Raw genomic sequence first — 14,385 nt, 5'->3', positions numbered from 1 at the left:
TTTTAAAGTTAGCTTGATCCTGAATATCTCCAGTTAGAGGACTCTTCCTGCTCCTTCTACCCACTCAAAATGTTGTTAAGTTTCTTCAGTACCCACATTTTATGCGGAAGCTAGGTTAACAACCAAATTTTTAAGTCGACAAGCCATCCTTGTTATATCAAATCACTTAATATTTGCAAAATTTAGTTCTCATTACACCTCTAGGGAAATACCTACTTAAAAGGCTCTGTATGCATTCTGTATATTTCTCAAAGAGCTGGAATAGCAGACCAGAGGACACACAAAGACTAGATAGTAACAACCACAAATTCAAGCAACTGGTCAACCCAAGGCAACTGGTAAACCCAAGAAGTGAACTATTTCATTGATGAGACAGCAAGACAAACATAGAGATCTAATTTATAAGCTCCAGTTAAAAATAAAAGACAGCATTTCCTACTTTAAAAAAAGGAATAACATCAACTTCTTAAGCTAGAACAAAATGCTAGCAGAATGGCCCAGACATGAAACACGATTCTCTTCTCATGAAGGAAATATTTTATGTTTGATTCTTCAAATGCCTATTCATGTTCTAGTTAGCTCGCTTTCTTTTCTCTTTATCCCGGAACCTGCCCTCTCATTTCATGCCCAGACTCCTAATGCTAGCTACAAATTGCAATGTACAGGGTACCACTGCCAATTTGCCAAATGTCTTTCATCAAACACAGTGCAAAAAAATCTCAGAGGAAAGTCAAGATACATTTACTTGTCAGACGACAAATGTGAACGCATTGGGAGGCGGTAAGGGCTATAAGCTCAAGGGTTTGATTCATAATCACTCAGCTGCTAAAACATTCTCCACAGATGCAAGTGGACAGCACATTTGTCACTATGAAGGATTTTGACACATACTGATCACAGGGCAGAGATATGGAATGATGATGTCGCTCAGAGAGGTTGGAGGAAATTCTGCCTCTGCAGAATACAGTCATTATCCTTTCTAGGCAGGGCATTAGCATTTTCACATTACTTTGGATTTTATTTATTAAAAATCAATCCAGAAATTTTTTATGATACTATTTTGTTTGCATTTATTCTTTCTAATTGTCCCTTGCAGAAAATCATTTTGATATTCCCGCCACTGTGGAATACATTGTCTGAGTGAAAAATGACCTCTGGTCTTCAAGCTGATTAGCAGTAACAAGCAAGGGTAAGGGTCATGATCACATGTATTTATTGGGAAGAACAGTAAGTGCATGGGTGATGATTATAAATGCTTTATTTATGTACATTTAATATTTGGGCAAAGTTTCATTATCTAGTGGTTTTAAATCACTTGAGTGTCTGTCCCGCTGACACACTCAGATTCCTGCAGCAATACATCTTATAGAAACACTTTTCCTTTTATATGGAAAATAGCTTACTCATGACTACTATTATTCTCAGCTTTCATCTCTAGCACACATAAACTACAAGTCCTTCAAGTTATTTGAGAGCAATTGGCTGTTGAGAAATGTGTCTTGCTTTAGTAGCTGCTAATAGCTAGCTCCTTTGAAGAAAGATCACTGTGATTATTTTATCTCAAACTGTTTCAATTTGAGAAAACCATCAAGACACGAGAAAATATATTACGGACATAATGGCTAAATAATGACATTCTTAAAGACAATAGGGAAAAGAATGGGGATGACCCACATGCTTCTCTTAGAAGCCATTCCCACCTTTGGCTTCTGGTGTCAAATAAGAGAGGATTAAATTGGAGGGAGAACAGGAGAGAAGGAAGATGGGAAGTGAGCTAAGGATAGCTATTAATACCACATGCAGACCCGCACACACACATACAACATACACACACACACACACACACACACACACACACACACACACTTTCTGATCAGCTGGCAACAACTGAAGCGACATAAAACCTATCATTGAATACTCCTTTCATCTTAAGATTTGCTCTTATAGCTCTTGATCTCAGTTGGAAAAAAATGTGTCCTCACCAAAACGGAAGTGGCTTAGCATCTGCCAGTTGGGGTAGTTCAGCAACTTTGTGATCAATGTCAGTCCTAGATCAAGGTATTGGGTTAAGATAGCTTTATCTATATATGGGGCAGAACGCCAACTTTTTCTTCTCTCTGGTCTGACTCACAGAATATATAATGAGTTTTGACATTCATTTTAAAGTCTAACTAGTATTTTAAAAATCAATTAATTGGGAGGGATGGGACAGATCTAGTTTTGTATTTTTTAATTATGAAAAAAATCCAATGAAAAGGTAATGTGTACCACTATGAATAAGAAATTTGCTGAGCATAGGGAAATTGAAGGGGAGAGAACTTAAATCATAAATTTTAGAAATGAATCATCATGTGACCCATTGATGTCTTAGGCTAATCTCAGATCAGCAAATGACAATTTTTTTCTATGGAACAGTAATTTTTATTTACATATATAATCATTGTTGATGGTATCTGCAGCCAGATGTCTGGAAGAGGAAGTTGTTTCACCTCCTTTGAGTCCCCAAGAGGCTATTAACTTTATACTGACGTAAACTAATATTTAGACAAAATTCCCTAGCTCCTACCAAAAATGTAGCTATATCTCTAGTCAAATAAAGCTAGTATTTTTAAAAACATTTCAGCAGGCAAGATATCATCAACTGAGTTCTAAGCACTCAGCCTAACATTTATTATCTGGCAGCCAAGAACTGATGACATAAAAAAAGTTTCTCATTAAAACTATTAAAGTGACAACCTGATTATATGAAATGATATGTCCAAAGGCACCATGAATTATGGGACCCAATGTTTCACAATTAAATTACACATGTCTTTATCATAAAATAACTAACTATTCATAAATAATTAATGATGGGAAAGTTTGTAGATTTGGTAGCTTTCTATATTTATTCACTTGATAATCTTGAGAAATCTCAAAGTCATCGTCATTTCAGGGAGAAGTAAATATTCATACTTCATGTTTATCTCACTCCATGCATCATATTCAGCAGCCATGATTATGAAACAACACAGTTTTTTTTACCCCTAAAAACTATAAGCATATATCTTTGATATTTCCCACTAATACCTGTTTTATAACACAGATGTGAATCCCAGCCCTGAGAAATCTGTGATGGAGCAGACTTGTTTCTGGAGCACTGCAATGGCAGTTGCTATACTGTTACACTGTAACAGGGCTTTGCAAGTTGGTCATGTATGTAGGGGGTTAACATCTTCAGCTTTAAGTAAGTAACAGTTTAGTTACTGCCAAAGTCATCCTACACCTTAGAAAAGATGAAGGCCAGGAGGTATAACACTCAGGAAAGACCCAGGCCAGGAAAGGCAGAGGAGGAATCCTGGAGATGGAGGCCAGGATGATCAAAGAAGCAGCCCACAGACTGCCCCACTAACTTTCTTTCTCTCTCTTCCCCTGCTCCCCGCTCCTCTTTCTATAAATTGTTCATATTTTTGAAATAAATTAATTTAATCCTTTAAAGTTCATCAGAATGAGAAAAATGACAATTTGTCATATATTCCACATAAGAGATAAAACAGAGGAATTCCTTATAAAGAAAAATTAACACCGGATAAAAGAAATAGGTAAATGTTAAAGTGCTCCAACTAAATTCATTTTATAATACCAATATAGGGGCTTTTAAAGGGCAACTAGACTGTGCTCCAAGATTTTCCCTATTCCTCATAAATCAGCATGATTTTGAGTGAAGAAGTAGATGCACATACACTTAGAGAAAATTTCAAGACATATATATATTTTTTCCATTGACCAAGTTGTATTTGGAGGTGAAGAGTAAATAAGCAGGATTCTTTATATCCTAAATGTCTTCACCAATAAAAAATAAATCTGTTCCCTAGTATCATTAACAAAACTGACTATTTGGAAATAGTAACTGAAAGTTGAGAAAGTGAGACCCCATGTTAAAAGATCCATTCACTAGTTAGATAAGGATTTTTAAACATTTAGTTTCATTTCCAAATAGCCAGAACCAATTTCTGCCTTGGGATATACGAATGAGAATTCTAATGTCAGCCTGTGTCTACAGGAGTCTAAGTTTTATCCTGTTTAAGGCTTTATCAAAAGTATCTTTAACATGCTGTACCCCAAATAATGGTTGTTTCCACTTACTGGACCATTGAAGCCTTCTTTAACAACACACTCCAGGTGTCCAGAGTTCTATATCAAGGAATAATTATGTGGAATGGGTCATATTTATCAAACAAAATCATTCCATAAATACTTTCTAGCTTACTAAAGGTACAATTATATCTGAAAGTATTGTGCAGCTTGATAAAGTAGGGAAGTTATCTGTTTTAGCCATATCATTTAATGGAAAGGGGCTCAGAATCTATTATGTATGTCCAGCAATTTAGAATGTAAGTTGTTTTCTTTTAAATGCTACATTACTTTAGTTAAAAATATAAGTAGAAAACTTACCCAAGTTCTCTGATCAGGCAGTTGGAACTGGGAGCAAAATTGAAACAAAAACAAAAAATTACTTCTGTGTTGGTATCTTTATTGCAATCTATCCTTTGAGAAATTAACATTTATCCTAATTTAGTAATTTTGCCTTATCACGTAACTGTACCTTGAGTAAAAGCTTAGGAAATGAAAAAAATGAGTATTTTCATAATATTGCTGAGCTTCCTCTACTAAAATAAACTGTAGAATCAAGGTTATAAACCAAGAATGTTTCTTTATTCTAAGAAAGCTAAATGCTACCTACTAGCAAGTCTTAAAGCAAAGCAGATGCCCCTTTTAATTTATTACTCACTGCAAAATGAGTTCTCTAAATTTTTCTTCAATAATTACAAATTAAGCAAATTCTGGCAAAAAATCCAAATTCTTGTATTTTTATATTGTCAGTAATAAGGAAACATGGTATTTACTAAGATGTAAATAGTAGAGTAACAAAAAGGTGATGCTCTTGGAAATTCATTGCTTGATAATGTGGAACTCAGACCATCAGTAGTCATAATCTTAAGAATATTAATTAAAAGAACTAAAAAAGGTCTCATTATTTATTCCAATCTATAGCAAGATTCACTGGGGACAACTTCAGCGAGTTAAAAACTCTTCCAGAAAACACACAATGATTATACCCTTAATAATGTTATTTATTTGGTTAAGGGAGAGATATATATACATATATATGTACATATATGTACATTCGCACATACATATATATTTTGATTTCTTAAATGTTGGTATCTTAAATAAAGAATATATGTAGATTTAAAATGATGAAATCACTGAAGAAATATTACAATATGAAACACTTCATGAAAGCAAAATAGACAATGAATGGCAAGACTTAAGTGATTTTCACATAAATGTACAAATGACTACTCAGGAAAAAACTTATTCCCAGTTCCTCGGACTGCAGTAACAGGATAAGGTGGAGGCAGCAATAAAAAGAAAAAAATAGAGATGAATGAAAAAGGACATATGATTAAGAGAATCTTTTTTACAAAAAAAAAAAAATCCTTTAAAAGTAAAGTGTATAAATAGCTAAAAATAATATGAAAACTAAACTAAGGAATAGAAACTACTTTCATAATGAAGTCACTGCCAAATGGTTTCTATGACAGTTCCAATGAGCTATCCATGTGACTGCCAAGTACCCAAATAGAAATCAAGGAAACAGACACTGGAGATGACACAGTAACACCATTCCTTCTGGTTCAACACATTTGTAGCCATTACCGGCTATTCAAAATTATAATTTAACATAAGACATCATAAATAATTTTCAGCTGTGTAACTATGGATAAAATCTACAGTGCTTATCTCTCCTCCTAGTAACTAATTTATTTGTAAGAGAAAAACGAAAGGCTAAATAAGTTGTCTAGTGGCCTGAGAGATGAAACATACTTCTTTAAGAATTGAACTAAGAGAAGAACTTAAACCCTGAGGATTTATCTGTTAATTCTGATATATGAATTCATCTTACCTGCAAATTATTTTTGACATAATTTTAAAAACATATGCTATTATTCCATATGGCAGGCCTGATAATCTTTCAATACAATTGAATAAATATTTACTGAGATGTTCACTTAAGTGTTGACTAGGGATTATTATGCTCTAGGGGAAGCATGTGCTGGTAGAATAAAATAATATACAAAAATTACAAAATCAAACTTGCCCAGAGAATACCACTACTAGGCACTGACATATCTGTTCGTAGATTTTCCCCAAAGCATTGAGAATAGGACCTTTTTATTAGCATAACCCTCTAAGAAGTAGATAGGACAGATGTAATTCCCATCTTGAAGAGGAAGATCCAGAAGCCCAGAGGGACCATGTGATTTGTTTCAATATACTTTAAATTGAAAGTGAAGAAACGAATGCTCTTATGCATTCACTTATTTAGCTATGAAATCATGGCAAGCCCTGGGAGCAGGGGCCTGCCTTTGTTTTGATTTCTTGCTCTGTGCCACCCTTACTGCTGCCCAGGGAGGTCATGCCAAGAACAAAGCAAACCTTGTTCCAAATTCTCCTGGAAACATGGAATAGCCCTGGGAAAGAAACTGGGCTCAGGGAATGGGAAGAGAGTATTTTAAGAATATTCCTTTATATTCACAGTGGGATGCTTCTGTATCCACCAAAAAAGTTCTTTCCCATTAGGTCCTTCTACGTGCCAAGTACAAGGCTAAAAGTATCCTGTATGTAAACACTGGTCTTTACAGCTAGCCTAGTAAGGTGGAGAGTGGACCTCCCATTTTACTGATCAAGAAGGTTCAGAGAGGTTGCTCAAAACTTCAGCACTTTTGCTAATAAGTAAAAAAAAAGCAACTTGTGAAAGCGATTAATTCTGGCCCTAAATTTTACATTTTGTTTATTTGTTTTAAGGTCTATCTTGAGGCTAGGATGAAATTGTAGAATACTAGAAAAGAGAAAAAAAAAAAAAAAAACCTGCTGTGACTTTGGAACATTAGAGGGAAGTTTCTGAAAGAATAGACCGTTTGGTCTGAAGATTTGATGAAAATTGGAGGAGGAACCAAGTTGCTCCTGCTGTGTCCCAGCAGTGCACAGCCTTGCACATTAAAACAGCCGTGATGGTTATGAGAACAATGACGTATATCTGTGGTAGTTGGTAAATAGCCTCTGCCTTAAGCACACTGAATGTCCTTCATCCCCAAAGCCCCTCAGACAACCCTACTATCGGCAAATAGAATTTCAGTGGTGGGTACAGGAAGGTCTCCAGCTGCTACTCTAGAATAGTAGGAAGCCTTGCTGACTGGAGGGTGGTATTCATGACACTGGGTGCTGCATATTTTGAGTGTCCCTCTTGGGTCCTGTTCTTACAGAAGCATGCCACAACAGGCAGTCACTTATACCAAGCCTGATAATTCTGTGGGGGAAAGAAATGCACTGTCGCTGTCTGTGAAGATCTGAAGAAAGGATCAGCTGTGTTCCACACACTGGGTGCATGGCTCATCTTTTGTCATCCTTCATAAACTTTGGGAATATTAAAAGCTAAGTTATCTTCTCTTATTATTTTATTAAAAAAATATGTACATGCTAAATTTATAATAGTGGCTTGCAGCTATGGAGTTATAGGGAGACAAAACTGCCCATATTATGAACCAATAAATTTACCTTGATTAGCCAGAGATCTCTGAATTTCAGAGTAGATGGGGATCTTAAGTCAACTCTTTCATTTTTACAGATAAAAAAACTAAGAACCAGATAGATTGAGTTGTTCAAAGACACTGAATCCCAGACCTATTTTTCTCCATTATACCATGGACCATAGCACTCAATTTTGCAGTGGTTAATTACTAAATTTTCAAGATTATCAGATTGTGATAATCAGACCGTTTATTATAATTAAATGTCTATTGATATTACATGCTCCTAAAAACATTTATTTGTACTTAGGAAGTTATGGAGACAGATGCACTTTTTGTACAATATCTGACACAAAATGCATATTATATTGAGGTTTACCAACCCACAAAACCTTTCAAGTGCTATTTATATCAGCATAAGTATAAAATATTTACTGATAAACATTCACTGTTTTCCATAATTATGTAAATGATGTTACCTTAGTCTCAGTCTTTCTTTATAAAGTTAATATCAACTGGAATATTTCTAAAATTTTTTATACTAAATTATATATTTTCTCAGCTGAATTAGAGTGAGAATTTTTGAGCAATAATAGATTTCGCCAACCATCCTAGGAGATTGTATTTCAACTGTAATACTCTTGCTCAGGATTTTGAAAAGATACATGAAAAAGTGAAGAAGAGAAAGGGGAGAGAAAAGAATCACATCCCCAGGTGAATTAATTTAATTACCTCATAATTTTCTATAAGACTCTTTATATAAATTTTCACCCATTTTACTAGATGATCGTTATTTTTGGTTTGAACATATTGCAACAGAACCAATTAATTAATTCTGCTTTCAGACATTTTCATAAAAATTTTGCTATCTATAACGATCAGAGCTTGTATCCTTGAAACAAAAACAAAATAAAATGAAACATAACTCAGGGAATTAGAGTCAAGATGTTTACATATTTGGTCTTTTAATACAATTCTCCAGATGTGGATTGATAAGTAAACCAGTTTTTAAAAAATAACCAAATGAGTAGGGACACAGAGATGAAACAATCCGATAATACCATTTTATGTTTTCCTTGCAATGAGAAACTGTATATATTTTGATAAATGGGCACAACCCTATTCAGCAAATAGCTCTGAGTATTGTGGTGAATTCTTGTGCAATTACAGAACCTTGCTGGAATGCCCAGTGGTCTCTAGATAAATTCCTTCACCCTCTATGGTAACAACTCGTCAGGTAGACTCATTTCCTGTTTTTATCTAAGCACTAAAAGAACAAGAATGACCTTCATGAGTTTGAGACGAGTCACAGTATGATCCATATCTTGTTATCTTATTACCTTAAACACAAAAGAAGACTTCAATGTTTACTTCCTTAACTGACTTCTGCTTAATCCAAAATACACTTTGGCTTAATAAGCAGGTAACAACAGACAAAAATTTAACACCAAAACTATGTTATTTTTATACATTTATTAATTACTTTTTCTTTAAGGAGCTTGGGTTTTAATTCCACTAGAATTTCCTGTGTTCTTCCACAGCAGCGTCATAGGAAATCCTAGTGTTCTCAAGATTTCTTTCATTTCATTGCACCTGCTTTTCAGGATCAACAAGTTAGTTTACAAGCTTGAAATCTCAAATTCAAAATACTTACTTGTGGGTGAAACAAGAATCCAGGCGAAGGTCTCAAGTATTTCTCTTTTAAAGCTTCAAGTGGGTCGGTTAGCTTTCTTTTCTCTACTCTGAAAGGTTAAAATTAGATTTTGGAGGTGAATCAGTCTCACATATCAATCACTACACAATCACTGACATTTAAAAAAGCAAAGCAAATTGTAGGTTCCTGGGACATGCACTAATAAAAACACAAAGACATCCGTTCACTTCTTGAAGAATACTTAAGGCACTTCTAGGAGCTGAAATAGAGAAAGTCCTATTTATAATGGAAAAATCCTACTCAATGCCTAGTAATAATTATAAGGAAGTATGAAAAATGAATAGTCACTAAATTAGAGGCATTCGTCACAAATTTAGTACTTTTCCATTTCAAATCAAGAGAAGAGTGCTTGGCGATTCTGAGGTCAGGAAATCAAGGCTAATATTGAAAATTAAAGACATCTTCTATCAAGAATGTGTTCGTCCAAATATTTACTATGTTTCTTCCAAATCTACCAAAAATATCAAGTGCATTTCCAAGGATACTCTACCCTCCTAGCCACTCTTTCAGGTATACTCAGAGGATACCTGATACATGATCAAATTAGATGATAGACAGACAGACAGACACACTCTCTAGATGCCATTGCTAATAAAGAGGGCAGGTGGAGGTCAGGTTGTGAGAAAAGAATGATTAACCATTTGAAGATATATATAAAACTTAACTATATGTCCCTTCTGCTTTAGAAAGGTTTTTCATTCTATTTTCAGTTACGCATACATGGAAAATATTATCATGAGCTGAGTTTTAATTTCTTTTACCAACTATTGGCACTTTTCTTTTAAATAGTGTTGAGTAAGTACACTTTCAAAATAGTATTGATACAAATAAAACAGCTACCAGTTCTGGAAATTTTATATATACTGTTTTGCAATATACTTTTTCACCTATTGCAGTAGGCAATATCATACCCATTTAAGGTGAAAGGAAAAAGTCTAGGACATTGGAAGGCTGAGATTCAACCCAGGCCTAACACTAAAATTGGGGGTTAGGTCTTTCTTGAGTTTGGTAAAATGGCATCGGAAACACCAGAGAGAAAATGGCGACTAGCGGAAGAGGAAGGTTAGGAGGCAGTGGAGGTTAAGTCCAGTGAATATGTGGAGTAATTACACACTCATTGCTAGTGGGAGGGTATGAGAAATTACCTTAAGAAAGTATTGAGGTGTCCAACTTAATTGGAAATATGACCTTACTGAAAATGTGTAACATACAATCTACAAACAAAATATGGAAGATTTGTTTTTCCTCTTTTGTTTTTATCTTTTCTAGTGATGGGGCTGTCACTGAATTAATAATCTTTGAAAAAAATACTTAAATAAGGTAGTTGTAGCACTGAGATTTTTTGTGTTGTCCTTTTTCATTCCTCTTGTCCTATTGAGATGGGGGTGACCCTTTACACACTGGCAATGCTTTTTTGAAAATGCATTTTAGATAATATAGGTAGAAGAAGACTTTAAATGAAAAAAAAGTTGCAGTTCTAGTGCCTACTATGTCACAGGAAGTTCATAAGTATGGTCGAATGAAACAATAGCCCCAAATCTCTGCATAAAAAATATCAGGCAAATATAAAAATACACCCATCTTAAATAAGTTCAATACAAATCATCCATGAAGTCTTAATAATGTTCAAAATTTGAATGAGAAAGTAAACTGGAAATGCTTGTGATGTTTAAAAGCTATAATGAATATATTACTATCATTCATACCATGTAAAGAAAACTAGTATTTAAAAACTAAATCACATCGAAGTGTCAAGTGACTGTTACAGCATACTACCTAAGGAGACTTTTATTAAACATGTTTCACCCAGAGAATTTTTGGATGCATCAAAGGAAAACGGATAATGAAGGCATTATACAGACATAATTTTTAGGCAAACCATTCACACTTATATACAAAATTTTCTTGTGATTAATGTTTCCTTTACTTGGGGTTCTAAGAGGTTTATTTAGAAGCAGAATGTGACCAGCCTTTTTAAGGATGTGTTGGTAAGTTAGCAAAGGGTAGGTTTGCTGTAAATAGGTCCCATCTTCTTCTAAATAACCTGATCCATTTAAGTACCCACACATATTTGCATTAATCCTTCAGGAGCCTCATTCTTCCGCCACTTGACAATTTGCTTTAAATATGACTTTCCCATATTTTCCACTCCAAAAAAATGTGTTTAAAAATAAATTTATTATCAAGGGAAAAAAGTCCTATGGGCCTATTCCAAATTCCCAAGTTCAGAGACATTAAAAAATAAGTCCAAATCTAATGAGTCAACTTTCTCAATAAAAAATGGAATTCACTAGATCAAACCATTTCACTCTGTTTTATAATAAGAAGAATTGGTTTTTAAAAGATGTGACTTTATGATACAAAATCTTCCTTTCATATTTTATCACCTCCTACCCACCCTTACCTGTAAATAGGGTCCATAAAGAAGGGTGTGGGTCTGGCGTGCTGCAAGGAACCATCTGAAGCTGGTCTTGCTTCCACATTACTTCCTTTCTTCTCCCCAAACACGTGGTTTTTTCGAGGCTCAGACAGCTTTGTCCCACTGGCTCTACTCCTACTGCCCATGCTTAAATCCAGGGGTTGGTCTTGGCTTGTGGCAGAAGTTGCTGGAGGTTTGGAGGGGACTGGAGTCAAGGGCTTCTCATCCTTTCGCTTAGTGGTGAGATCAAAGGGGGACTCAGAGCTTCCTTTCTGCAGTTTCTTTACTTCACTTGGTGACTGGGGTTCCATTTTCAAAGGTAACGATCTCAAGTCTCTATCAGGAAATGGGTACATTGATTGAGAGAATGCTGGAAAAAATGGGAGGGGAAACATGGAAGGGTAAGGTAAAGCTCCAACTTTTTTGTCTTGCAGCCCCACCAGTCCTGTTGAACCAAAGTATTTTTCAGCAATAGAAGCAATAGCCTTTATAGAATCATTCACAGCTCCTGACACCGCAGTCTGCTCCTCTAAAGATGGTGAGAAAATGGAATGATTGCTGTATTCTTTCTTATTATTTATTGAAGCCAGATTCTGAAGAGGGCTTACTTTGTCTTTGAACATTTTACCATTTTCTTTAAATTTCTCTTTATCACTTTCAATGTCACTTTCCAGATCAGAGCCCGAGGTTGTTTCCAGGTCACTGCCACTTGGTGTACTGACATCATCAAGGTCACTACTCTCTGACTGGTCACTGATTTTCTCAAGGGGCCTCTCTTCAGAGGACCTCTCGGGCTGGAGCTCCACTGGCTTATTGTCCCCTACAGGTGGGTGTTTAGATAGTGCCTTCAAAATATCCTGTGTAGCTGGCAGTATCTGAGGATGTGTCATGAGGGGACTTTGACTTTTGTTTGTCTGTTCAGTACTTGATAGTCCTTTAACAGGAGAACTAGCAGGTATCAAAGGAGGCCTGTGGTACAAGCCGGAAGGAAACAGACCAGGGAAGCTAAAAGAAAATCCAGGAGCTGTTGGAAAGGTAAGACCAGCAGGATGCCTATTGGCGCCAAAATAGTCAGCAAGGCCCGGGTTGGCATGACTCATATTAACCATGGACGTTTTATCCATAGCTGGGGTTCCAGGAAGTGAAATGCCTTGGCCAAAAAATCCACCTGCCGCAAAATGGTTCTTGCCCTCACAAAACCTCCTGTGTTTATTTAAGGAAGACGTAGTGCTGAACATTTGTCCACAGTCTTTGCACTTGATTTGGGTTCTGCAATCAGCATGCATGCGCTTATGACGACAAAGGTTTGAAAACTGAGTATAGGATTTATGGCAGACCTCACCTGTGTGCAAACAACAAAAAAGAATCTCAGGCTTTATGGCAATTGCTTCTGAATTTAGCAAGTATCACAATTGGTTTACCCCAAATAATTTCAACTAGGAAGCCATGGAAAGAAGTCGGAGGCACTGACCAATATAGGTGCTCCAAACACAGAAAACCCCCATTTCACTAGATTCCAAAGCAAGGCATCCAACCTGACAAATGTCTTAAGGCAGCACAAATATTTCATACACATATAAATATTTCGTCATCCCCTTGCACACAATATTTAGCATCTTTGTACACTTAAATATTTATGGAAAAGTCAAACTCCAGCATGCATTTCTCCCCCATCCCATTACTATACTAGTAGAATCTTAAAAATCAAATGCTTAAGATGCATCAAGTATGAAACATAATAGGAACACTTTCCAATTTTTAAATCATTTAAAGAATCCTATATTGGAGACATGAAAACAAAACAAAATAGCCTTTCCCTTGACCAGAAATTTCACCTTTATTACCTTTCCCCTTGGGGGTAAAGCCTGGGCCTGCTTGACCATTATTTAATTGGTATTATATCATATGCTCTCATCATTCACACATCAAAGCCACATAACAATGCACATTGTGTATTCTGAGACTTTTTTAACAATCATTTTCATGATTCGAGAAAGACTGACATAATTTACAATGGCTCTATTTTAAGCCTGCAAAGGAAACTACATTGAATGTAGCCCATCCTGCATTGCTGGTTCCCATGAACTAGGATCACGTCCTCTGACTTCCCCTCACACCAGTGGTTGTGCTAACCTTCCTGCATTTTTGAAATCTCTGTCCTTGGGAAACATGTCCACTTGTTGTCATATCTTCCTCGGTTATCTCAGGGCGCGACTTCTGTGTGTTATAGCCAACTATGGTAAGCAAGGGAGAGTGCTGTGAACTCTATGATCCAGAAAGGAGTGGGTGTGGCTGTGAAATATTCCCCTTCATCAAGAATTTGTCATTTAAGTGGAATGTCTTCCTCCTCACATATGCACCAACATACCTAAATATATCTTAAGATCAGATTCTGTAACCCTTCGAGGTGAGAATCCTTCCTATTCATTTCATAGCTGGATTCTATGGACGGCCTAAGCATTTTTTATTTCACTTTCCCAGGGATGAGTTACTTTATATGTGAACTTACTTTAGGGCTTCCATACACATCTAATACCTGTGGCAATATGATATGCCTTCTTGGTAATTGTTGAAACAAATTTATTTTAAGAAAACCCACATTTAAGATAAAATGTTCAGTTATTGCTTTCCCGTGATGGCTGCTTGCAGAGCAGAATGGCAGAATGGTTGCATTTCCA

At 35.8% G+C, this 14,385-nt stretch overlaps 1 protein-coding gene across 14 annotated transcripts in view; it reads right to left on the bottom strand.

The window, feature by feature from the left end:
- Window positions 1-14,385, bottom strand: part of MECOM (MDS1 and EVI1 complex locus) — a 532,746-nt gene that overhangs the window by 17,936 nt on the left and 500,425 nt on the right. For 9 of the 14 annotated variants that reach the window (XM_079155769.1, XM_079155757.1, XM_079155763.1 and 6 more), the window contains 3 exons: window positions 11,693-13,049; window positions 9,229-9,316; window positions 4,435-4,461 (listed from right to left, as the gene is read on the bottom strand). In XM_079155769.1, the coding sequence (XP_079011895.1) occupies window positions 4,435-4,461; window positions 9,229-9,316; window positions 11,693-13,049 (1,472 nt within the window). The remainder of the gene's footprint in view (window positions 1-4,434; window positions 4,462-9,228; window positions 9,317-11,692; window positions 13,050-14,385) is intronic. The other 5 variants (XM_079155766.1, XM_079155767.1, XM_079155768.1 and 2 more) reach the window with 3 other exon arrangements.

The sequence above is a fragment of the Sciurus vulgaris genome, assembly GCF_902686455.1.
Source record: "Sciurus vulgaris genome assembly, chromosome: 10".
In the NCBI taxonomy this organism is placed as follows: Eukaryota; Metazoa; Chordata; class Mammalia; order Rodentia; family Sciuridae; genus Sciurus; species Sciurus vulgaris.
This window is presented reverse-complemented; position numbering and strand designations above follow the sequence as displayed.